The sequence below is a fragment of the Copadichromis virginalis genome, linkage group LG16 (assembly GCF_057382275.1).
Source record: "Copadichromis virginalis isolate Kocher_CV1m ecotype Utaka linkage group LG16, C_Virginalis_male_GT1.1, whole genome shotgun sequence".
In the NCBI taxonomy this organism is placed as follows: domain Eukaryota; kingdom Metazoa; phylum Chordata; class Actinopteri; order Cichliformes; family Cichlidae; genus Copadichromis; species Copadichromis virginalis.
Genome location: NC_140633.1, coordinates 37,981,597 through 38,007,501, shown reverse-complemented (window position 1 = coordinate 38,007,501; position 25,905 = coordinate 37,981,597). Strand labels below are relative to the sequence as shown.

Genomic DNA, 25,905 nt, shown 5'->3' with positions numbered 1-25,905 from the left:
CGTCCACTTGAATTCTCCTCTCTACTGCGGCCTTTTGGCAGAGACGGGCAAACATTGGCAACATGACCCTTACGGCCGCAATAGAAACACTCACCGGCCCTCCACCGATGGTGCCTTTCCTCAGGGGAAAGGCGAGAGCGACCCAGCTGCATAGGTTGCTCACCCTCCTCCATGTCCTGCGACTCTGAATCTCTTCCGCCACTCGTGGCGCTTCCGCCCGATGCTGCTTCGCCGCGTCCCAGAGATATCTGGGAAACGTAGTCCTCAGTTCTGCGGCGCGCACGTAAATGCCCATCCACCTTTACACACAACGTTATCACATCAGACAAAGTTTTAGATAACTCTCTTATCACTAGTTTGCCCTTTAACTCATCACACACGTTGTTCAACAAAGTACTTATCAATGCTGGCTGCCCCCACCCGGTCTCTTCGGCCAACGTCCAGAACAAAATGGAGTATTCCGCCATACTTCGTCTTCCCTGCTTAAGATTTAGTAAATGGTGAGATGCTGCATCAGCGCCAGTACCTCTCTCAATCACACATTTAAATTTAGCAAGAAAATCCTTGTACGAGATGCTGACGTCAGTTTTCAAAACAGCTTGAGCCCAGTTTAAAGCCGGTCTGCGTAAGAGCTGGACAAAAAAGGCAATCTTAGCCTCGTCAGTTTCATATGTCCTCCACAACTGTCTAAACTGCATTGTTATTTGGGTCAGAAAACTGGCACACTGGTGAAACTCACCCGCAAAGGTTTCTGGTGTTGGCAAAGCTCGCGCCAGGGGCTCCAAGCGAGTGGGATGAGGCGAAGCCAAAGGCCCGGGTGCTGGAGGCTCAGAAGCCGGTAACTGTGAGGAGACAGAGGGAGGAGAGGCTGCTGGGCTTACCAGGGGTACGCGCTGAGCAAGGGCCTGCGTTAGAGCGGCCAACTGCTGATTGATGAGCTGCAGCATTTGTTGTTGGCGTTCCAAAACCTCCTTGGCCGTGAGGACGTGCTGCTGGGCAGCAGAGTCCGCTGAGTCCATATTCTGGCTGGATCGTTATGTTAAGGTTCAATGCAGGGGACTCAAACGCGGGACTCCTGAATCAGCTGAACACAAGGGAAATCCAAGGGGGAAATCACTCGCTCTCCAACTCTCCACATACACGACAACAGTCCTTCTTTTCACACTTGACACACAGATTCACACGGGAAAGGTAATCCAGGGGCTCTGTAGATAAGGAGACAGGAATGAGAACAATATTCACAAAAGACACATGACTTATCTTGAGCTGTAGCTTGACTTTCACTGACGCGTGGCAGACAAAGATCCAGCGAAGACCAGCAGTCACCTCCTGGCTTAAATGCCGTTCACCTTGATGGGCATCAGATGTGTTCTTTTCTGTGGGTGTAGGCGTGGGCCGAGGGCGTGAACCCACAATGAGTTCTTCCCCGGTGATGGAGAGGAGGAGAGAGAGAGAGCACGAGAGAGAGAAAAAGACAGAAAAGGCCGATCAGCATCTCGCCGATCCCCCAGGCCATAACACTTGGGGCAGGAACTCGTCCCTGACCTGAAGTGGGCCCTCCACCCTTTTCCGGCTGAGGACCATGGCCTCAGATTTGGAGGTGCTGATTCTCATTCCCACTGCTTCAAACTCAGCTGTGAACCGTTCCAAAGCAAGCAGAAGGCCATCACCCAATGAAGCCAACAGAACCACAAACTAGAGATGAGATTCTGAGAACACCCACAAAGAGCTTTCGGACGTAGCTTTGCCACTGCTCCAGGTGGCTCAGCACAGAGTGGAGAGCTACATTGATGGCATCTTCTATGGATCTGTTCGCATGATTTTCAAACTGGTAATCACTGGTCTGATCCACAATGAAGACGAGTCCACGTACAGACAGGATGTGGACCAGCTGTTCCACTGTTGCAGTCAGAACCACCAGGACCCGACTGTGGACGTGACAGTGAACCTTCAGACTCGCCCTAACTATACTTAAAAATAGAATACTTACCATGGATCACGTCAGATTCCTAGGACCCACCTTTCCACGCGATCTGAAGTGGTCCCCACATATAGACTCTATCCAGAAGAAGGCCCAGCAGAGGTTATGGTTCCTGCAGCAACTCAGAATTTACAACCTGATCTCTGAGACCATGGTTTTATGCAAAAAAACTTTTGATTTACTCTTTTCTGGGCTGGAGGAACAGGGGGTGATCGTGGTGCAACGATAAGGTTACATCACTCTGCAGAAAATTGGAGAGGTACCTGGGATAGAATCTTTCCATTGTGGAATAGGAAAGGTAGAGAGTGAGCAGGCGGCAGAGTAACAGGTAAGTAGCAGGTAACAGCTGCAAACAATTCTTTTTTCCACAGAGTTACTAAGAGGCAAAGACAAAGCAACATTCACAAGAACTTCTTACTGTCTTTCTAGTGACTTCAGCAAACGTCAGAGAGCCTGATCATTATCACTGAAGCAACAATGATCTGACTGGACTACGAAAGACTACAAACGAAAAACAGAAGAGAACCACAACAAGTCCTGGACAAATATGTTTAATTGGCATAAATGTAAGAAATTCCTAACAGTATTATGAAGAAAGCATCTTTTAAATAAAGTTGTAAAACGTTTTAAAATTTCTTTTTCAAGAACCTGCAGGTTTGTTTTATTATGTGTTTAGTACATGATACATATTAAATCCCCTGTGATTTTCCAAAGCTGTGAGCTTTCATTCCAGATCAATGATTGGCTGGTTTGAAATCCCAGCTCACGTGTTGCTGTTATCTGTACCTGATAGAGGAGAGAGGAGAACAGAGACCAGATACAGTGAGCGACTAGGCTTCACTTAGGTCTCTCAATCACAATGAATAATGTTTCTGTAATAACAATGTTTTTTCTTTCAGGTTTCAATGAAACAGTCAGTCACAGGTTTGTTCTCTTTTTCCTCAGTTTGTTTTGCTACTGCATCATTTGCCTGCTAAATGTTTCTCTCATTGTGATCATCATCTTGGACAGCAACCTCCATGAATCAATGTATATTCTGCTCTGTGTCTTTTGCATCAATGCACTTTATGGAACAGCAGGTTTCTTTCCCAAATTTCTCTGGGATCTCCTCTCTGATGTTCATCTCATTTCATATTATGGTTGCCTTATTCAGACTAAGGTGATTTATTCTTTTCTCTGCGGCGAACTCTCAATTCTTGCACTCATGGCATATGACAGATATGTGGCCATATGTCAGCCACTGAAGTACCACTCTATCATGTCAAAGCAAAGAGTCATAAGGTTTGCATGCTTTTTGTGGTTCACAAATTTCTGCATTATGGCTGTGAATGCCTTTCTAACATCCAGACTGAAGTTATGCAGCCCGTATCTTTCCACACTCTTCTGTGTGAACTGGATTATTGTTCAACTCGCTTGTTTTCCAGCACAAACTATAGTTAATGGCATATTTGCAAATATTACAATAATTATTTATTTGCTTCATGGTGTTTTTATAGTTTGGTCCTATATGTATATCATTCAAACATGTGTAAAGTCTATAGAAAACAGGGCAAAGTTCATGCAAACATGTGTCCCACATCTCATCTCATTATTTACTTTTGTTGTAGCAGTACTTACTGATGTTATAAGTATGCGACTGGGTTCGAAAGAGTTGCATCGGACCCTTCAAAACTTTGTAGTAATAGAATTTCTTGTCATTCCTCCTATTATGAATCCTCTGATGTACGGTTTCAAACTGACCAAAATCCGAAAAAAAATTTATAGTGTTGTTATTTTAAAAGGAACTATTTTTTGTTTTATTCGATCAGAAAATAGTTTCACACACAGCTAAGTGTCACACCCATTGTTTGACATCCATTTTAAAATAAGTCCAAAAAAATGTTTAATTTTTACTGAAATTTGTGTTTTATTTGGAGTTGTCTGAAAACATGTCTATTGATGTGAGCGGATATGATGTTTTATTATTTATCTGCATTTCCCAGATGATTTACATTTTGTAGATGTCTTTGCACTAAATGTATTTTTGATGGTCACCTGCCTAATTAACAAAAAAACACTGATATGTAGAAAGGCTGTAAATTTCAGTCTTTCTTCTCATTACTGTTCAAGGAAATAACAGGCACCGTGGAGACTGCACATGTGAAAAGGATTAAAAGACAAACTGTTTTAGATGTGGCAGCACTATCAGAGTGTCAATCTATTTTGATATTATGCTGTCTTATAAATCTGATCCACAACCACATGGATGTGAAGCAGTTTTAGTAGTTTTCTCAGTTTTATCCTCTTTATCCTTAACACTTATTGAAACAGTCAGAGGTTTTAGCAACTGGACCAGTTTTAGAATTTCTGCTTAATCAAACATGAAAGTCTGTTCTTACTTAACACTTGTACAATTAAATGGCTTTTCCATTGTTTGAAGGATTGAAAGTTAAAGCTGAATATTTACAGTGCAAATCAGTTTTTCTACATTACAATGTGTTTGTTTTTACTGTATTAAGTAAAAGAAATGAGAAATCTGTTAAACAGTAAGAAATAAATGTGTACAATTGTAAAAAAAAAAAAAAAAAAAAAATTCTGGTAGCTCATTTCCCAGCAGCAGGTGAGGCCAAGAAGCACCACATACCACACACAAACTACCAGCAAAGGCCTCCCCAATAGGCGTGTTCTCTCCCTGCTGTTCTTGACCCTCTAAACTGATTGACTAGAATGCCTTTTATTGTCACTATACACATGTACAAAGAGATTCAGAGCATCTCATACCCAGTGCAGACATGTGGGAAAAGAAGAAAGGGGGGTGAGGTGCACAGTTCCGTGGCACTGTATACATATGAGCAGGTCAATATCAAAAAATGTCAAATATACAAATACTGAAAAAAATAAATAAGTCTATTTTTACAGTGGGGTATTTGACATAAATTAAATATTGCACAGTAGTGGTAGTTTTTGTATATTCTGTGTATAGAGGAGAGGCTTGAATTGGGGGGTGAAACTGTGTCGTCGGTTCGTGTGTGAGTTCAGGGTACTCATGGCTTTTGCAAAGGAACTGTTTCTTTCTTTTTTTTTCTTTTTTTTTTTGTGTCCCGTTTGGATCTTTAGCCATCAGAATTGTTCTCTTAAGGCCAAGAAAGATGCCAAGCGGATTTATTTTACCAAGTGGATCATCATGGCCTTGCCATATTGGTCCATTTGATTGACCTTTATTATAATTATGAATTTATTTTATTTTCAGTTGCTACAAACGGGACAGACATGATTGTGGGATAGGACAGGGAGAGAGAATGAAAGAAAGAGAGGGAGAGAAAGAAAACCAAAGGGGAGAAGAGACGGTGAGAAGGGGGGGAAGAAAGAAAAAACAAAAAAAAACAAAAAAACAAAACACCTGGGACACCTGTATGGAGAAAAAAAACAGAAGAGAAAGCAAACAACAAAGAGCAACATAATAAAAAAAAACGGCACCATCACAATAAACTAGCTAGCAGTAGATATCAGTAGATTCTAAATAATAAACGATATTGTGCAGCACGCAAGATAGACAGCGCACAATGTGCTTTGAGGCAGCAGCCAAGAAAGCTGTAGTCCGCGTCTGTGAATACCCGTGTGTACACCTGTGTGCATACCTGTGTGGATCAGCATGCTTGCATTCCAAAGGTTTCTCCATGTAACGATCTGCTAGGGAGTGTGGGGAGCCACAGCCCCGTCCTCCAGGGTATGAGGCAGGTATGGAGGAGATCAAAACTCCAGACATCCAGAGGCCCCCAGAACACAAGAGACCAAGGAAGACCAACAGAGGGGCAGCCGCGCCACTGTCCCAGTAAGAGCTGAGGAGAGTCCCAGATGAGGGTTCACTCAGCAGCCGCGGAGCAGAAGCCAGGGGGAGTTGCAGTGACGCGCCCATGAGCTCCGCCGGCAGCCAGCTGTGCCTGAGTGACCGAGCCCCAGGCCGAGAGGCCGGGGGTACCCCACCTCCGAAGTGGCCCGAGCGAGCCCCAGGCTCCAGGCCCCGATAAGCGGCCGCCAAGGAGTGAGCCGGTGTGTACCCGGACGCCCACCCCCAGACACAAAGAACCACCAACGCACCGACACCTGAGGGAGTCCGCCACCGGCAGGGGAAGTGGTGGTGGGTGGAGATAGGCCTCCAAACCTTGGAGGGCCTGAGATGTCCCCAGAGAGGTGGCGTCTGATACCCAACCTGACATATAGACACAGACATACAGGCACACACAGACACAAACATCCATTCCCACCCTCATGCTCTCATATGCACTTACTCCACACTCAACCAACGTGGAGACAGACATAAAGAGACGCTGTACACACGATCACACTCCCCAAGTGTACTCTACGAACCGGGTCTAGGTACCCTTGCCCCTGGAGGGGGGAACTGCACCCAGACCCAGGTGGTGTTACCCTTTTCCCTGCGGTGGGGAGAGGCAGACCGCCCCGACTCCGCAGCAGCAGGGAGGCCCCACACTCCAGACCGCAGTTGGACGGCCAACTCCTCCTAGCCCCCCCGCTCCAGCAGGCCGCAGAGAACTGGGTGAGAGAAGACTCCAAACCTCCCTCCACCCGCTCATTGTAGTGTTGATGCATGTGTGTTCTAAGGTGCAATTAAAACCCAGGAGGGCATGGAGCTACCTGCCAGAGAGCAGCAGGTAAGCGCATAGTCCCTCCTGCTAGCCCTCAATGTCTACGTGTATTCAAAATTGAGAGGTGGGCAACGACGCCAGGGGTGAGGTATACACCCTGATGGTAATTTGGACTCCGTGTATCGTGCCCACCCCCAAGATCCTATATGTATGTGTAATGAGAGTGTGAGTAATGTGAATGTCTAAGTTGTGGGATAAAATTGAGGCAGAGGCAGCCAGAAGGGGACAGAGGGGGGGGGGGGGGGTAGCCTCCTCTGCACCCTGGTGACATACCCCTACTCCAAGGCCCTGCATGTGTGGGTGGTTGTGGTGGAGCGGAAAGAGGGAGGCAACTGGAGATGGGGAGGGAAGGAAGTAAGGGGCAGATGACCCCTCCCTGGGGCCAGCTCCCCCGCTGACCCCAGTAGGCACTCCCATACTCCACGACCCGCCAGGGAAAGGGGGCCCAGGCCCATCCAGACCGGGGCCCAGGAACTGTTTCTAAGTCTGTCAGTGTTTGTGCTGATGCACCTGTAGCGCTTCCCTGAGGGAAGCAGGTCGAACAGGTCAAAGCCTGGGTGGGAGCTGCCCTTGATGATGTTTGTTGCTCTGTTGAGGCAGCGGGTGAAATAAATGTCTGACAAGGAGGGGAGAGGGCAGCCAATAATCTTCTGTGCTGCCGTGATTACACTGTGAAGCTTCACTCTGTTCCCATCTGGTCAGCTGCCGTACCTTACTTTGATGCAGTATGTCAGCAGGCTGTCAATGGACGAACAGTTGGACCCTCTCCAACCATCACTGTTGATGTATCGGGGGCCTAAGTCAGTGCTGTGCCACCTGAAGTCGACAATGATCTCTTTGGTTTCCATAGTGGTCAGTGCTAGTTTTTTTTTTCTCTGAACACTATGATGTCAACTTCAGGACTTCCTCTCTGTAGTCTGCCTCTTCTCCCTTTGAGATAAATCTGACTAATGTGGTGTCTTCAGCAAACTTGATGATGATGTTGTTGTTGTGGGTCGAACTGCAGTCTTAGGTCTAGAGACAATACAGGAGGGGGCTCAGCACACAGCCTTGTGGGGAGCCAGTGCTCAGCATGCGAGTGGAGGAGAGATGGGGGCCAAGTCTTACAGTCTGGGGCCGGTTGGTGAGAAAGTCAAAAGCCAAGAGTGACCAGTTTGGTGAAGAGGATATCCAGGATGATTGTATAGAAAGCTGAGCTGTAATCCACAAAGAGCATCCATCCATCCATCTGCTTATCCGGGGCCGGGTCACAGGGGCCGCAGCCCTAGCAGAGAAGCCCAGACCACCCTCTCCTCAGCCACCTCCTCAAACTTGTCTGGGGGAACACCAAGGCATTCCCAAGCCAGCTGAGAGATAAAATCTCTCTAGTGTGTCCCAGGTCTGCCCCGGGGCCTCCTCCTGGTGGGACATGCCCGAAACACCTCATTCAGGAGACGCCCAGGATGCCCGAACAACCTCAACTGGCTCTATTTAATATGGAGGAGCAGCTGCTCTACTCTGAGCCCCTCCCGGAAGACTGAACTTCTCACCCTATCTCTAAGGGAGAGGCCAGCCACCCTTCAGAGGAAGCCCATTTCTGCCGCTTGTATCCGCAATCTCGTTCTTTCGGTCACTACCCACAGCTCATGACTATAGTGGAGGGGAGGGACGTAGATCGACCAGTAACTTGAGAGCTTCGCTTTTACACTCAGCTCTCTCTTCACCACAACACAATGGTATATCGTCCATATTACTGCAGCCACAGCACCAATCCGTCTGTCGATCTCCCGTCTCTCGTCACTCATGAACAAGACCCCGAGATACTTAAACTTGGGGCAGGAACTCGTCCCTGACCTGAAGTGGGCCCTCCACCCTTTTCCGGCTGAGGATCATGGCCTCAGATTTGGAGGTGCTGATTCTCATTGCCACTGCTTCACACTCAGCTGTGAACCATTCCAAAGCGAGCAGAAGGCCATCACCTGATGAAGCCAACAGAACCACAAACTAGAGAAGAGATTCTGACAAACCCCACAAAGAGCTTTCTGACGTAGCTTTGCCGCTGCTCCAGGTGGCTCAGCACAGAGTGGAGAGCTATGTTGATGGCATCTTCTATGGATCTGTTCGCATGATTTGCAAACTGGTAATACTTGGTCTGATCCACAATGAAGACAAGTCCACGTACAGACAGGAGGTGGACCAGCTGTTCCACTGTTGCAGTCAGAACCATCCGGACCAAACTGTGGAGGTGACAGTGAACCTTCAGACTCACCCTAACTATCCTTTAAAATAGAGTACTTACCGTGGATGACTTCAGATTCCTAGGATCCACCTTTCCACACGATCTGAAGTGGTCCCCACATATAGACTCTATCCAGAAGAAGGCCCAGCAGAGGTTGTGGTTCCTGCAGCAACTCAGAATTTACAACCTGATCTCTGAGACCATGGTTTTACACAAAAAAACCTTTGATTTACTCTTTTCTGTGCTGGAGGAAAAGGGGGTGATCGTGGTGCAACGATAAGGTTACATCACTCTGCAGAAAATTGGAGAGGTACCTGGGATGGATTCTTTCCATTGTGGAATAGGAAAAGTTGAGAGTGAGCAGGCGGCAGAGTAACAGGTAAGTAGAAGGTAACAGGTGCAAACAAGTCTTTTTTTCCACAAAGTTACTAAGAGGCAAAGACAAAGCAACATTCACAAGAACTTCTTACTGTCTTACTAGTGACTTCAGCAAACGTCAGAGAGCCTGATCATTATCACTGAAGCAACAGTGATCTGACTGGACTACGAAAGACTACAAACGAAAAACAGAAGAAAACCACAACAAGCCCTGGACAATTATGTTTAATTGGCATAAATGTAAGAAATTCCTAACAGTATTATGAAGAAAGCATTTTTTAAATAAAGTTGTAAAACTTTTTAATATTTCTTTTTCAAGAACCTGCAGGTTTGTTTTATTATGTGTTTAGTACATGATACATATTAAATCCCCTGTGATCTTCCAAAGCTGTGAGCTTTCATTCCAGATCAATGATTGGCTGGTTTGAAATCCCAGCTCACGTGTTGCTGTTATCTGTACCTGATAGAGGAGAGAGGAGAACAGAGACCAGATACAGTGAGCGACTAGGCTTCACTTAGATCTCTCAATCACAATGAATAATGTTTCTGTAATAACAACGTTTTTTCTTTCAGGTTTCAATGAAACAGTCAGTCACAGGTTTGTTCTCTTTTTCCTCAGTTTGTTGTGTTACTGCATCATTTGCCTCGTCAATGTTTCTCTCATTGTGATCATCATCTTGGACAGCAACCTCCATGAATCAATGTATATTCTGCTCTGTGTCTTTTGCATCAATGCACTTTATGGAACAGCAGGTTTCTACCCCAGATTTCTCTGGGATCTCCTCTCTGATGTTCATCTCATCTCATATTACGGTTGCCTTATTCAGACTAAGGTGATTTATTCTTTTGTCTGCGGCGAATTGTCGATTCTTGCACTCATGGCATATGACAGATATGTGGCCATATGTCAGCCACTGAAGTACCACTCTATCATGTCAAAGCAAAGAGTCATTAGGTTTGCATGTTTTTTGTGGTTCACAAATTTCTGCATTGTGGCTGTGAATGCCTTTCTAACATCCAGACTGAAGTTATGCAGCCCGTATATTTCCACACTCTTCTGTGTGAACTGGATTATTGTTCAACTCGCTTGTTTTCCAGCACAAACTGCAATCAATGCTATATCTGCAAATATTACAATAATTATTTATTTGCTTCATGGTGTTTTTATAGTTTGGTCCTATATGTATATCATTCAAACATGTGTAAAGTCTATAGAAAACAGGGCAAAGTTCATGCAAACATGTGTCCCACATCTCGTCTCATTATTTACTTTTGTTGTGGCAATACTTACTGATATTATAAGTATGCGACTGGGTTCGAAAGAGTTGCCTCAGTCCCTTCAAAACTTTGTAGCATTAGAGTTTCTTGTCATTCCTCCTATTATGAATCCTCTAATTTACGGTTTCAAACTGACCAAAATTCGAAAACGATTTTATAGTGTTGTTATTTTAAAAGTAACTAAATTTTGTTTTATTCGATCAGAAAATAGTTTCACACACAGCTAAGTGTCACACCCATTGTTTGACATCCATTTTTTAAAATAAGTCCAAAAAAATGTTTAATTTTTACTGAAATTTGTGTTTTATTTGGAGTTGTCTGAAAACATGTCTATTGATGTGAGCGGATATGACGTTTTATTATTTATCTGCAGATGATTTACATTTTGTAGATGTCTTTGCACTAAATGTATTTTTGATGGTCACCTGCCTAATTACCAAAAAAACACTGATATGTAGAAAGGCTGTAAATTTCACTATCTTTCTTCTCATTACTGTTCAAGGAAATAACAGGCACCGTGGAGACTGCACATGTGAAAAGGATTAAAAGACAAACTGTTTTAGATGTGGCAGCACTATCAGAGTGTCAATCTATTTTGATATTATGCTGTCTTATAAATCTGATCCACAACCACATGGATGTGAAGCAGTTTTAGTAGTTTTCTCAGTTTTATCCTCTTTTTCTTTAACACTTATTGAAACAGTCAGAGGTTTTAGCAACTGGACCAGTTTTAGAATTTCTGCTTAATCAAACATGAAAGTCTGTTTTTACTTAACACTTGTACAATTAAATGGCTTTTCCATTATTTGAAGGATTGAAAGTTGAAGCTGAAGATGTACAGTGCAAATCAGTTTTTCTACATGACAAAATGTTTCTTTTTACTGTATTAAGTAGAAAGAGATGAGAAATCTGTTAAACAGTAAGAAATAAATGTGTACAATTGCAAAAAGAAAAGATCTGGTAGCTCATTTCCCAGCAGCAGGTGAGGCCAAGAAGCACCACATCCCACACACAAACTACCAGCAAAGGCCTCCCCAATAGGCGTGTTCTCTCCCTGCTGTTCTTGACCTTCTAAACTGACACTGTCACGGTCTGCCGGAGCAAGCCGTGTGGGAATTATTTAGGACCAGGAAGCGGCAGCTCGGGTGCACGTGAGTTTAATGACAAGAGAAAATACAAACAGCAAACGGTGCGGGTGGACATGAAACTGGAAAACCTAAACTGGGCAAAACTAATAAAACAAACCAGAAATGACGATGCAGGGAGGTCAGGGGAAATACACAGGGAGAGACACAGAGAAACACAGAGAGACACAGAGAGACCGAGGGAAACAACACAGACGAACCAGCAATGAGGACGGGTGAACACACACTATAAATACACATACCAGTAATCAGGGGATGGGAAACAGGAGGGAAACATATCTGGGGGACATAACAGCTGACGAGGTAAGTGTAACCCATATTTGAGTATGGCTTAACTAGAATACACCAGAATAAAAGAATCATTAATCTAAACAGCACACTTCATTTGTAATGAATAAACCATAGGTGCAGCCGTTAAGGAGTTAACTGTTCTGGTTTAGACACGTGCTATTCTAGGCCAATGAGCTGCTGAAACGTGGTACAGGCTCCGCCTGCCGCCCCTGCCTAGGAGGACACAGATTTTTCTTTTCTCTCTTCCGCTCGCGAACCTTCCATGAGCAAGCTAGTGAGGAAACGAGACACGGCGATTTACTGAGACGAGGTATGAAAAAGAGTAATATAGACGGAGAGCTAGCACTCACTGTTTACGAAAGATTGTTTTACTGTATGTATATTGCTAAGACGAGTAATTAGCTGGTTCTTTTTACATTGCTTAGTCGAGAAAGGTCGGGAGTTAGAGACGACGCCATTTCATCGGTCGTGCGCCATCTCGCGCTGCTCCGTCTTTCTAATTCTGAGATCGGTGAGCAAAGTGTTTTACTTGTTCATTATTTATCTGTGTTTCATGAATGCCTTGCAAGTAAAATGTTCCAGTGTTTAATGATAATTGTTTAGGAATGTTCTGTAGGAAACTTTGTTCAATTTACTGAAACCCAGCAGTTGAAGTGAATGTGTGAATTGTGATTTTATGAGGAACTTAATATGTCCCATGACACTGTCGTTGACAGGTCAGGTTTTTTTTCTTTTGTTTGGTTTTGGGGTTTTTTTTTTGTTTGTTTCTTTGGTTTGTATCTTCCTGGTGCATTCCAACGGATCCTGAAATTGATGGCGAGCCAACCCCGTTGAAGGACCAAATGACTTTGTTCTGTCCTGCACATCAGAGTGTGGTAGGCCAGATGCAACAAAACAGAAACACACCACGCCATTTTGTACTCGTAGTCCCCCTTCTTCACACACATCCCCCTGGACTCACGGGCGGGTGGTTTTAAGGACTCGTTTTACGGACTCTGTACATTCCATGAATGTGAACAAAAGTGAGTGTGAGCGGTTGGAAATAACCCTCCAGCTGATTAACTGTTGCTATTTGTTAACGAAGTCTGTGAAAATGCAAATAAGTGTTAACATTTATATGCTGATGATTGAAATTGTGGTTCATTGTTGGATGTGAACTGTACCTCTAGAAAGGGTGCACCCAGGTAAGATTTCTTTTTTTCCATCAAGTGATCACTGTGATTTTGCCAAAAGGTATTATTAAGAGAGTACTGGTACCGAAAGGGAATAATTTCATTTGTAAGTGTTTTGTATGTTTGTCATAATGTCCTGTTATTTCTAATTGAAAAGAAAAATACAATTCCGGTTATTTTTCAAAACTCGCGGTTGTCTGAGTCTCATTCAGTTCGCCTCTCCTGTACGTAGCCGAACCTACTGGTCCAAATCTTTGAGCTCTTTGATGTCAAATTTGGGTGACATACTCTTGTTTTGATCTGGGAGTATTCGAAACACGCACATGAGTGCTACATAAGGGAAACGTAAACAGAACACAGACATAAGAAAGAGACCTTCCAAGTAAAACAGGAAACACATACAGGTAATGACACAGACTCAGAAACGCAGACTGGACACAGGGATACACGGGCAGAAAGAAAAGAACACTAACCGAGGAAGAACAGAACCAAAATGACAATAATAGAAAACACAAAACGCTGGGTCAAAAGGACCCAGGTTCCTGACAGATTGACTAGAATGCCTTTTATTGTCACTATACACATGTACAAAGAGATTCAGAGCATCTCCTACCCAGTGCAGACATGTGGGGAAAGAAGAAAGGGGGGTGAGGTGCACAGTTCTGTGGCACTGTATACATATGGGCAGGTCAATATCAAATATACAAATATTGGAAAAAATAAATAGTCTATATTTACAGTGAGGTATTTTGACATAAATTAAATATTGCACAGTGGTGGTAGTGTTTGTATATTCTGTGTATAGAGGAGAGGCTTGAATTGGGGGGTGAAACTGTGTCGTCGGTTCATCTGTGAGTTCAGGGTGCTCATGGTTTTTGCAAAGGAACTGTTCCTAAGTCTGTCAGTGTTTGTGCTGATGCACCTGTAGCGCTTCCCTCATCTTCTGTGCTGCCTTGATTACACTGTGAAGCTTCACTCTGTTCCCATCTGGTCAGCTGCCGTACCTTACTTTGAGGCAGTATGTCAGCAGGCTGTCAATGGACGAGCAGTAGAAGATCAGCAGCAGGTTGGAGTCCAGTTTGTGCTTCTTGGAAAACCGGAAGGTGTGGACCCTCTCCAACCATCACTGTTGATGTATCGGGGGCCTAAGTCAGTGCTGTGCCACCTGAAGTCGACAATGATCTCTTTGGTTTCCATAGTGGTCAGTGCTAGTTTTTTCTCTGAACACCATGATGTCAACTTCAGGACTTCCTCTCTGTAGTCTGCCTCGTCTCCCTTTGAGATAAGTCTGACTAATGTGGTGTCTTCAGCAAACTTGATGATGATGTTGTTGTTGTGGGTCGAACTGCAGTCTTAGGTCTAGAGACAATACAGGAGGGGGCTCAGCACACAGCCTTGTGGGGAGCCAGTGCTCAGCATGCGAGTGGAGGAGAGATAGGGGTCAAGTCTTACAGTCTGGGGCCGGTTGGTGAGAAAGTCAAAGGCCAAGAGTGACCAGTTTGGTGAAGAGGATATCCAGGATGATTGTATAGAAAGCTGAGCTGTAATCCACAAAGAACATCCATCCATCCATCTGCTTATCCGGGGCTGGGTCACAGGGGCCGCAGCCCTAGCAGAGAAGCTCAGACCACCCTCTACTCAGCCAACTCCTCCAACTTGTCTGGGGGAACACCAAGGCATTCCCAAGCCAGCTGAGAGATAAAATCTCTCTAGCATGTCCCAGGTCTGCCTCGGGGCCTCCTCCTGGTGGGACATGCCCGAAACACCTCATTCAGGAGGTGCTCAGGATGCCTGAACAACCTCAACTGGCTCTATTCAATGTGGAGGAGCAGCTGCTCTACTCTGATCCCCTCCCGGAAGACTGAACTTCTCACCCTATCTCTAAGGGAGAGGCCAGCCACCCTTCAGAGGAAGCCCATTTCTGCCGCTTGTATCCGCAATCTCGGTCACTACCCACAGCTCATGACCATAGGGGAGGGGAAGGACGTAGATCGACCAGTAAATTAAGAGTTTCGCTTTTACACTCAGCTCTCTCTTCACCACAACACACTGGTATTGCATCCATATCACTGCAGCCGCAGCACCAATCCGTCTGTCGATCTCCCGTCTCTCGTCACTCATGAACAAGACCCCGAGATACTTAAACTTGGGGCAGGAACTCGTCCCTGACCTGAAGTGGGCCCTCCACCCTTTTCCGGCTGAGGACCATGGCCTCAGATTTGGAGGTGCTGATTCTCATTGCCACTGCTTCACACTCAGCTGTGAACCATTCCAAAGCGAGCAGAAGGCCATCACCTGATGAAGCCAACAGAACCACAAAGTGGAGATGAGATTCTGAGAACACCCACAAAGAGCTTTCTGACGTAGCTTTGCCGCTGCTCCAGGTGGCTCAGCACAGAGTGGAGAGCTACATTGATGGCATCTTCTGTGGATCTGTTCGCATGATTTGCAAACTGGTAATCACTGGTCTGATCCACAATGAAGACGAGTCCACGTACAGACAGGAGGTGGACCAGCTGTTCCACTGTTGCAGTCAGAACCATCTGGACCCGACTGTGGAGGTGACAGTGAACCTTCAGACTCACCCTAACTATCCTTAAAAATAGAGTACTTACCGTGGATCACTTCAGATTCCTAGGATCCACCTTTCCACACGATCTGAAGTGGTCCCCACATATAGACTCTATCCAGAAGAAGGCCCAGCAGAGGTTGTGGTTCCTGCAGCAACTCAGAATTTACAACCTGATCTCTGAGACCATGGTTTTACACAAAAAAAACTTTGATTTACTCTTTTCTGGGCTGGAGGAAAAGGGGGTGATCGTGGTGCAACGATAAGGTTACATCACTCTGCAGAAAATTGGAGAGGTACCTGGGATGGATTCTTTCCATTGTGGAATAGGAAAGGTAGAGAGTGAGCAGGCGGCAGAGTAACAGGTAAGTAGCAGGTAACAGGTGCAAACAATTCTTTTTTCCACAGAGTTACTAAGAGGCAAAGACAAAGCAACATTCACAAGAACTTCTTACTGTCTTACTAGTGACTTCAGCAAACGTCAGAGAGCCTGATCATTATCACTGAAGCAACAATGATCTGACTGGACTACGAAGGACTACAAACGAAAAACAGAAGAAAACCACAACAAGCCCTGGACAATTATGTTTAATTGGCATAAATGTAAAAAATTCCTAACAGTATTATGAAGAAAGCATTTTTTTTAATAAAGTTGTAAAACGTTTTAATATTTCTTTTTCAAGAACCTGCAGGTTTGTTTTATTATGTGTTTAGTACATGATACATATTAAATCCCCTGTGATTTTCCAAAGCTGTGAGCTTTCATTCCAGATCAATGATTGGCTGGTTTGAAATCCCAGCTCACGTGTTGCTGTTATCTGTACCTGATAGAGGAGAGAGGAGAACAGATACAGTGAGCGACTAGGCTTCACTTAGATCTCTCAATCACAATGAATAATGTTTCTGTAATAACAATGTTTTTTCTTTCAGGTTTCAATGAAACAGTCAGTCACAGGTTTGTTCTCTTTTTCCTCAGTTTGTTGTGTTACTGCATCATTTGCCTCGTCAATGTTTCTCTCATTGTGATCATCATCTTGGACAGCAACCTCCATGAACCAATGTATATTCTGCTCTGTGTCTTTTGCATCAATGCACTTTATGGAACAGCAGGTTTCTTTCCCAGATTTCTCTGGGATCTCCTCTCTGATGTTCATCTCATCTCATATTACGGTTGCCTTATTCAGACTCAGGTGATTTATTCTTTTGTCTGTGGTGAACTGTCGATTCTTGCACTCATGGCATATGACAGATATGTGGCCATATGTCAGCCACTGAAGTACCACTCTATCATGACAAAGCAAAGAGTCATTAGGTTTGCATGTTTTTTGTGGTTAACAACTTTCTGCATTATGGCTGTGCATGCTTTTCTAACATCCAGACTGAAGTTATGCAGCCCGTATCTTTCCAGACTCTTCTGTATGAACTGGAGTATTGTCCAACTCGCTTGTTTTCCAGCACAAACTATAGTTAATGGAATATTTGCAAATATTATAATAATTATTTATTTGCTTCATGGTGTTTTTATAGTTTGGTCCTATATGTATATCATTCAAACATGTGTAAAGTCTATAGAAAACAGGGCAAAGTTCATGCAAACATGTGTCCCACATCTCGTCTCATTATTTACTTTTGTTGTGGCAGTACTTACTGATATTATAAGTCTGCGACTGGGTTCGAAAGAGTTGCCTCAGACCCTTCAAAACTTTGTAGCATTAGAGTTTCTTGTCATTCCTCCTATTATGAATCCTCTGATTTACGGTTTCAAACTGACCAAAATCCGAAAAAAATTGTATAGTGTTGTTATTTTAAAAAGAACTAAATTTTGTTTTATTCGATCAGAAAATAGTTTCACACACAGCTAAGTGTCACACCCATTGTTTGACATCCATTTTAAAATAAGTCCAAAAAAATGTTTAATTTTTACTGAAATTTGTGTTTTATTTGGAGTTGTCTGAAAACATGTCTATTGATGTGAGCGGATATGACGTTTTATTATTTATCTGCATTTCCCAGATGATTTACATTTTGTATATGTCTTTGCACTAAATGTATTTTTGATGGTCACCTGCCTAATTACCAAAAAAACACTGATATGTAGGAAGGCTGTAAATTTCACTCTCTTTCTTCTCATTACCGTTCAAGGAAATAACAGGCACCGTGGAGACTGCACATGTGAAAAGGATTAAAAGACAAACTGTTTTAGATGTGGCAGCACTATCAGAGTGTCAATCTATTTTGATATTATGCTGTCTTATAAATCTGATCCACAACCACATGGATGTGAAGCAGTTTTAGTAGTTTTCTCAGTTTTATCCTCTTTTTCTTTAACACTTATTGAAACAGTCAGAGGTTTTAGCAACTGGACCAGTTTTAGAATTTCTGCTTAATCAAACATGAAAGTCTGTTTTTACTTAACACTTGTACAATTAAATGGCTTTTCCATTGTTTGAAGGATTGAAAGTTGAAGCTAAAGATGTACAGTGCAAATCAGTTTTTCTACATGACAAAATTTAGAAATCTGTTAAATAGTAAGAAATAAATGTGTAAAATTTGCAAAAAAAAAAATTTCTGGTAGCTCATTTCCCAGCAGTAGGTGAGTCCAAGAAGCTCCACATCCCACACACAAACTACCCTCACCAGCCTCCCCCACAGGTGTGTTCTCTCCCTGCTGTTCTTGTCCCATATGTGAAACTCCTTAAGTTCGCTGATGACACCACCATCATTGGTCTGATCCTTAAGTCAGATTTTTCTGATGCTTAACAATACAGTAGCTACTGTGGTTCCCTTCAGATTCCTAGGATCCACCTTTCCACACGATCTGAAGTGATCCTTGCATATAAACTCTTTCCAGAAGAAGGCCCTAAGTTGCCTCAGGAACTACAACCTGCCACAGGAGCTGCTGGTCATCTTCCATATTGCTATCATGTAGTCTGTTCTGTGGACATCAGTCACTGGGCCAGACTGCAACAGGCAATCAGATCTGCAGAGCTGATCATCAGTGCTGATCTTGCCTCCATCCAGGACCTGTAGAGGTCCAGTGTTAGGAAATCTCTGCAGACCGCTCACGTCCCGGACACGAACTGTTCAAACTGCTGCATTCAGGAGGCTCTGCCGCTGTTTAGTAAAACAAGCCACGCAAAGACAGTTTCTTCAAGCAGGCTGTTACTCTGAACACTGTGATATAACCCACTGTTACATCCCTCAGGCCATATGCACATTGCACAGCTCAGTTTCGCACTTATAGTTAGTATAGTTTTCTAAGGCTTTCTGTAACTTGTTTTTTCTTACTTTGCTGGGCCAAATTCGGCTCCTGGGCCTTGTTGACACCTCTAGTGTAATTAGTTAGAAAGTTGGAATATTTCGTGTATATCTAAGATTACTTCCATTTCCAAGATTTTTGCACTAAATGTATTTTTGAAGGTCAAAATAAATGTAAACCCACAACTGTCCTGTCTTCTCATTACACTTGGCAAGTCTGGTTAGTTGAAAGGGTTTTTTTTTTTATATTTTACCTGTTCGGGTTCATTTGCAGTGTCCAGTGTGCAAAAAAAGAAAAAAACATTAATTAAATGTGTTAAACCAAAAGCAATGAGTCTGTTTTAAAATGTAAGGAGTGAAAAAGACAGATATTTGCGTTCAAATGTAGGGAAGAAAAGTAAAAAGATGTAGATACCTGTAAATTCTAGAGTAGCAAAGTATTTCTGCTTTATTAGTTCCAACCTCTTTTCTGTGCTGTGCCTTTGTTACACTGTAAAAAAAATTGTAATATAAAATATTTTACTGTGTATTTTACAGTTTTGTACTGTTTTTCCAGAATATCATTAAATTCACATAAATAGACTGTGATTTTACATTTCAAATGTAAATTAACGTAAAATCACTGTAAATGTAATAAAACATAATTTTCTTACATGAGCATATTTAGATTGTTAAAATACATTCACAAATGTATCATAATTTCATAAATATCTGTCCATTATTTGAAAGATTGAACTGTTAAATTCAAATGTAATGCTATGGAAAATATATAAAATGATTCTTATAAACTTTTTTTTACATCAAATGACAATTATTATTATTGTTGTTTAGGGCGATCGTGGCTCAAGAGTTGGCAATTCGCCTTGTACTCAGAAGGTTGCCGGTTCGAGCCCTGGCTCGGACACTCTCGGTCTTTGTGTCCTTGGACAAGACACTTCACCCAGTGGCGGTCCTAGCCTGTTTGGCGCCCCGGGTGAACACTCCCTCTGGCGCCCCACACACATAAAACATATTAAGGATTATACATTAACATAAAACTGTTGTCGGAACCATACTGAATTTCGCCAGAGAAACACACACACATATAAAGAGAGAGAGTATGCATTGAATGCAAACAGCTACCAAACAGCCATCATAATTTGTCATACAATGAGAACAGGACAAATTGAAAATGACTAATTAACATTAAAATCTGTAACATAATGTACTGTTTGGAGTTTAGTCTGTTACTGTTACTATTTTTACCATTTCTTTTTGGAGCAACTGTAATCCACATTATTTCCTTAGGGATTAATAAACTATTCTGATTCTGACTCTGATTGTTTCAGGATGACCTGCCATTATCCAACGACACATCTGCTTACCTGCATCTTTTGCTCGTTTCTCCTCCTCTTCTTTTCTCTTTTTTCTAAACTGAGCACCTGATGGCTTTGAACTTTTCTTGTCCATCTTCCACTGGTTTTCATTTTGCACTCCAGTATGAACACAAACCCCTCAACCCGAGGATCACCACAACATAACCTAATAGACCTACACCTTAGTTCACAGATTCACTTTGTCCACAGTTTATTTCTGGGATTTCACACAACCCAGGATTCAAATCATGAATACATAATGGGCTTGGATTTACATCATTATGAATGAAATGTGCTCTATTTGGAAGCAGCTGGTCCTCTCCCCTTTTGACGGGCTGTGTGTGAGACTTTAAATCATCAAACTGTAAATTATAAATTTTCAATTGTTATTGATATTTACTCCCAGCAAATAGGCGACAGAAAAGCGATCAGTGCCTATGCCATTCCCAATATGCGCTGGCTGATGTCGGGGCAGCATGAGTACGAGCAATTTTTTATTTTTATTTTTTTTGCCGATGCCCGTGATGCCGCCCCCCACCACGTCGCCCGTATCAAAAACCGCTACTGACTTCACCTACCACCTACTGGTGTTGGCCAGAGGGGCCGATGGCGCGATATGGCAGCCTCGCTTCTGTCAGTCTGCCCCAGGGCAGCTGTGGCTACAACTGTAGCTGCCTCCACCAGTGTGTGAATGTGAGAGTGAATGAATAGTGGAATTGTAAAGCGCTTTGAGGGTCTCGAAAAGCACTATATAAATGCAATCCATCATTATTATTATTATTTAAACCAACTGTTAACTGTATATTTCTGTACATTTAAGTATTATTATTCATATTGCCGCATTCATTGACGTTGTTTATAGGTAATTTCATTGTTTACTCACATTAAAATGTTCCTAATTTAATGTTTAAAAGCACTTGAAAAAGGCAAAATCACATGTAAAATTAGGGCAACAAACTGTAGTGTCATTACTGAAAAAAAACGTATTTTTATGAGAAAGTTATTTTCTGTTATTTTATGGGATTAATTTGGTGCCCCAGCTGCTGGAATATTACTGTTTTTTTTAGGATTGTTTTTTTACAGTGTAGTTTTTGTGGGTTTCCATAAGTCATTTTTTTCTTATTCTAAACAAAGAACTCCATATTTTTTCTGTATTACCTTGAAGTAAGCCGTATGCACCGTGAACTGTTTTCTTCAGTGATTACTTCACTGATTTCTGTTTTTCTTTTGAAATATTGCCAGTCATCAAGACTTGGAACAACCTTGTCCATCTGATTATTTACAGTAATGTCGCTTTTCTTTTTTTCTACCTAATTAAACGTTAACCTTTGCTGGTTTGTCATACCTCCCATTTACAGCTTCAAACTGACATTTGAAATAATATTTGTTGTGGTGTTACATTTGAAGCAAATGACATTTTTATGAATTTCTAAAGACTTGATAGTCATATTAATCTTGTTCATTACAGTTACCATCAAACCTTTACTTGCCTTAAGAAAAATGTAATAGAAAGTGAGCATAAAATGATTGAATTTACTGTTTTACTTTATAACTTATCAAAAAGGAAAAGGAAAAGAAGACCTTTCTCTTCCTGGAAAAACAAGTTGATTCCAAAGAGCTCCATTTTGGTTTCCTCTGTCCACAGCACTTTCTCCTAAGCCTTCTCAAAGTCATTTAGGTGTTCACTGGCAAACTTAAAACAGCCCTGTACATGTGGTTTATGCAAGATTTCAGTCTGCTATGGCAGTGGTTGTGGCTGTGGTTTCAACTCATTTCGGGTCATCAACATCCTCCTGTGGAGTTTTAGGCTGATCCACCACCTTTGTTATGATCATCCTCACCCCATGAGGTAAGATCTTGCATGGGGCAATTGATGGTCATTTTATATTTCTTCCATTTAAGAAAAATAGCACCAACAGTTGTTACCTTCACATTAAGCTTCTTCTTGATGGTGTGGTTGCCTAATCCAACCATGTGCAGGTCTACAGTCTTGTCTCTAATGTAATTTCACAGCTCTTTGGTCTTTGACATAGTGGTGAGAACAGTGGCGGTCCTAGCCTGTTTGGCGCCCTGGGTGAACACTGGTATATTTATTTTCTTACTCTTCTTATATTTATTGTTTGTTTACTTGCACTGCTGTAACTGGAGCCTTGTCGTCTTGTCTCTCTATATATATACTGCACTGTATGTAGCGGAGATGACAATAAAGTTTACTTTGACTTCAGCAGCGAGCAGGCGCACCGAGGGCTCTCGCGCTCACTTTTCGGGTATAGAATTTCGAAAAAACATCGGTGCAAATTATAAGTCTGTATCATGATGTCTGGTGTTTTTGTGTTTGTTGTGTTTGTTTTTATTTTGTTTTATTTTGCGAGTTGGTTATTAGATGCCGCCCCGCCCTCTCCTCCCTGTGCAGCAAGCAGCAGGCGCACCTCGCAAACGGAGGGCGCCCTTACTCCCAGCAAATGGGCGATAGAAAACCGATCGATGCCTATGCCATTCACAATATGCGCTGGCATGACGTCGGGGCAGCATGAGTACGAGCATTTTTTTTTTTTTTTTTGCCGATGCCCGTGATGCCGCCCCCCACCACGATGCCGCCCCGGGCAAACGCCCGTGTCGCCCGTATCTAAAACCGCTACTGGGTGAGAAATCCAAATAGGAGAAATTGATTCTGTGGACTGGTATGCTTTATGTACATAATGAGTTGAGATCAGGAGTATCTGTAATTGATTGACTGATTGTAATCTGCAATGCCACACACAGCCAATCTGTGAGAGCTGGAGTTCTGTCTGGGTTGTTGGGGATCAAATACTTATTTCACTCAGTTACATGCAAATTAGTTTATAACTTTTATGTAATGTGTTTTTCTTTTGTTTGGTTCATATTCTGTTTCTCTCCATAAAATAAAAGTATCATAAGAACACACTATCCATTTCTTTGTGAGCGAACTTATAAATTCAGAAGGAGATGTTTAGTATATGCAGCATATTAAATCCCCTGTGATTTTTTCCAGATCATTGGTTGACTGGTTTGAAATCCCAGCTCACATGTTGCTGTAGACAAAACTAGACAGAGAAGAGTGAAGAAAGGAGACCAGATGTGAGAGACTAGGCTTCACTTCTCTCAATCACAATGAATAATGTTTCTGTAATAACAATGTTTTTTCTTTCAGGTTTCAATGAAACAGTCAGTCACAGGTTTGTTCTCTTTTTCCTCAGTTTGTTGTGTTACTGCATCATTTGCCTGCTAAATGTTTCTCTCATTGTGATCATCATCTTGCACAGCAACCTCCATGAACCAATGTATATTCTGCTCTGTGTCGTTTGCATCAATGCACTTTATGGAACAGCAGGTTTCTACCCTAAATTTCTCTGGGATCTCCTCTCTGATGTTCATCTCATCTCATATTACGGTTGCCTTATTCAGAATCAGGTAGTTTACTCTTTTATCTGTGGTGAACTGTCGATTCTTGCACTCATGGCATATGACAGATATGTGGCCATATGTCAGCCACTGAAGTACCACTCTATCATGTCAAAGCAAAGAGTCATTAGGTTTGCATGGTTTTTGTGGTTCACAAATTTCTGCATTGTGGCTGTGAATACCTTTCTAACATCCAGACTGAAGTTATGCAGCCCGTATCTTTCCAGACTCTTCTGTGTGAACTGGAGTATTGTTCAACTCGCTTGTTTTCCAGCACAAACTGCAATCAATGCTATATCTGCAAATATTACAATAAGTATTTATTTTCTTTACGGTGTTTTTATAGTTTGGTCCTATCTGTATATCATTCAAACATGTGTCAGGTCTATAGAAAACAGGGCAAAGTTCATGCAAACATGTGTCCCACATCTCGTCTCATTATTTACTTTTGCTGTGACAAAGCTTTTGGACATTATAAATATGCGACTGGGTTCGAAAGAGTTGCCTCAGACCCTTCAAAACTTTGCAGCAATAGAGTTTCTTGTCATTCCTCCAATTATGAATCCTCTGATTTATGGTTTCAAACTGACCAAAATTCGGAAAACAATTTGTAGTGTTGTTATTTTTAAAACTAAGTGACCTCTGTGTTATTTAGTAAGATAACAAATTTTTTGTAATCATGGACAGTTACAGATCAGATCCTTTTCTTATGTGCATTGAAAAAAGATATTAATGTAAGCAGTTCTGCAGCTTTAATCTCTATCTTCATATCTCAGGTCATTTCCATTTCCTACTGTGGAGCAGGGAAATTATTTTACTGCTATTGTTAAATAATTGTCATCATTACCATTGCATTAATAATATAATCTGGAGTTTATATTGCATTCAGGGGTTAAACAGTGTCTCTTTCAGAAAGACTGAGTTGCAGGCTGACAGGAAGTTGTATGCAGAAGTGGAAGTTATTTTGAGCCGCAGGCTAAGACGAGGCTTTAACAATGTAACAGATAGCTTTAAGAAGGCCTTAAGCAGTTATGACTATTTTATACACAATGCATATCTGTGCTTATTAAAGAGTTGGAGCTCGGTCAATTAATTGGGGGTCGGAAGCTTTGTTCGGCGTGATGTTCGGACAATCTATTGTGCAAGTGACTTGGAGCCATAGAAGGAATTGCAATACATGCTTACAAAACACTTATATATCAGATCATTTTATATTAAGGTTTTAGTAGAGGTTCTTGGTTAAAACATTTATTTAGTAGAAGACAGACACATAGTCTCAGTGAGCCTCTGTCCTGGTGAAAGGTCAGAAGTGCAACAGGTGAATTGAGAAAGAGCATGTGAGGTCGTGACACACACACATGAGTTAGATTTATTTAGAGGAGAGAGAGGTTACTCATGTCTGGCTGTAACTGCAAAAGTGTCTCGGTAAAAGAGGAACAAGACAAGAACTGAAAGGTAGACAGGAAGGGCCAGCCATGAAAATAGAAGATGATCTTCTGGGGTAAAAGCCAGAAGATCATCTTGTATAAATCTATGTATAAAATGTATCTGTGACGCATGAAGGGGCGTCAGTAAATCAAACCCTGATGCTATAAAATATCTGTTCATGCTTTGATTAAGTCGAAGACTACTTGCTGTCTGCATACAGAGTATCTTCCCACACGTGTGTTCATTAAAATCATTGTTTGACCAAGACCTTCTGGACCAAGAGTGGTTTGTACTCTCCCTCCTCAATTGTGAACCTTAACATTTGGGGGCTTCGTCCGGTGGTTGAGGAGGGAGGATTGGAGGTGTAGACGGTGATGTATGGTCCGTTGTGGTCAGACAGGCAGGCGTGACCCGGCAACCAAACTGAGGGGACAGGCGCCTTTAAAAAGAGGTAGGCACAGGCCTGTTGATTTTATCCGAAGTGTGCTGAATTGGATGATAAAATTAAATGTCTATTCAGTAAAAGTTGCCGGTAAATGTCTGCTTTGATTTTGATGAGAATCTCATGACAGTACTGAGGATTTAAAAGCAGTTGGACTGCTGGTAATGATTGAATGCGGTTGGACCGCTAAAAGGATTTAATACGGTTAGGACCGTGGTAAGCAGTTGGACTGCTCAATGATTTTAGTATCTTAGGGAATTTGGTTATTTTTTGGTTATAAGGTTGGACCTGCTTCAGTCTTACACTTTGTTGGGTGTTTTA

At 42.4% G+C, this 25,905-nt stretch overlaps 4 protein-coding genes across 4 annotated transcripts; all 4 read left to right on the top strand.

Moving 5' to 3' along the window:
• Nucleotides 1-2,629: 2,629 nt before the first annotated feature.
• LOC146691328 (olfactory receptor 2K2-like) lies at nt 2,630-3,812 on the top strand. The gene has a single exon (XM_085435400.1). The coding sequence runs from the start codon at nt 2,841-2,843 to the stop codon at nt 3,810-3,812; it is 972 nt and encodes a 323-aa protein (XP_085291526.1). The 5' UTR covers nt 2,630-2,840.
• Nucleotides 3,813-9,593: 5,781 nt separating this feature from the next.
• LOC146691327 (olfactory receptor 52D1-like) lies at nt 9,594-10,728 on the top strand. The gene has a single exon (XM_085435399.1). The coding sequence runs from the start codon at nt 9,757-9,759 to the stop codon at nt 10,726-10,728; it is 972 nt and encodes a 323-aa protein (XP_085291525.1). The 5' UTR covers nt 9,594-9,756.
• A 5,828-nt stretch (nt 10,729-16,556) lies between these two features.
• On the top strand, nt 16,557-17,685 carry LOC146691326 (olfactory receptor 2K2-like). The gene has a single exon (XM_085435397.1). It carries the CDS (start codon nt 16,569-16,571, stop codon nt 17,538-17,540), a length of 972 nt encoding a protein of 323 aa, XP_085291523.1. The 5' UTR covers nt 16,557-16,568; the 3' UTR covers nt 17,541-17,685.
• Nucleotides 17,686-23,423: 5,738 nt separating this feature from the next.
• Nucleotides 23,424-24,353, top strand: LOC146691325 (olfactory receptor 5F1-like). Its single transcript, XM_085435396.1, has one exon. It carries the CDS (start codon nt 23,424-23,426, stop codon nt 24,351-24,353), a length of 930 nt encoding a protein of 309 aa, XP_085291522.1.
• Nucleotides 24,354-25,905: the final 1,552 nt, after the last annotated feature.

Bases quoted from the DNA above. Each gene is read 5' to 3' on its own strand.
- LOC146691326 (XM_085435397.1), top strand. From the start codon at position 16,569: ATGAATAATGTTTCTGTAATAACAATGTTTTTTCTTTCAGGTTTCAAT.
- LOC146691325 (XM_085435396.1), top strand. From the start codon at position 23,424: ATGAATAATGTTTCTGTAATAACAATGTTTTTTCTTTCAGGTTTCAAT.
- LOC146691327 (XM_085435399.1), top strand. From the start codon at position 9,757: ATGAATAATGTTTCTGTAATAACAACGTTTTTTCTTTCAGGTTTCAAT.
- LOC146691328 (XM_085435400.1), top strand. From the start codon at position 2,841: ATGAATAATGTTTCTGTAATAACAATGTTTTTTCTTTCAGGTTTCAAT.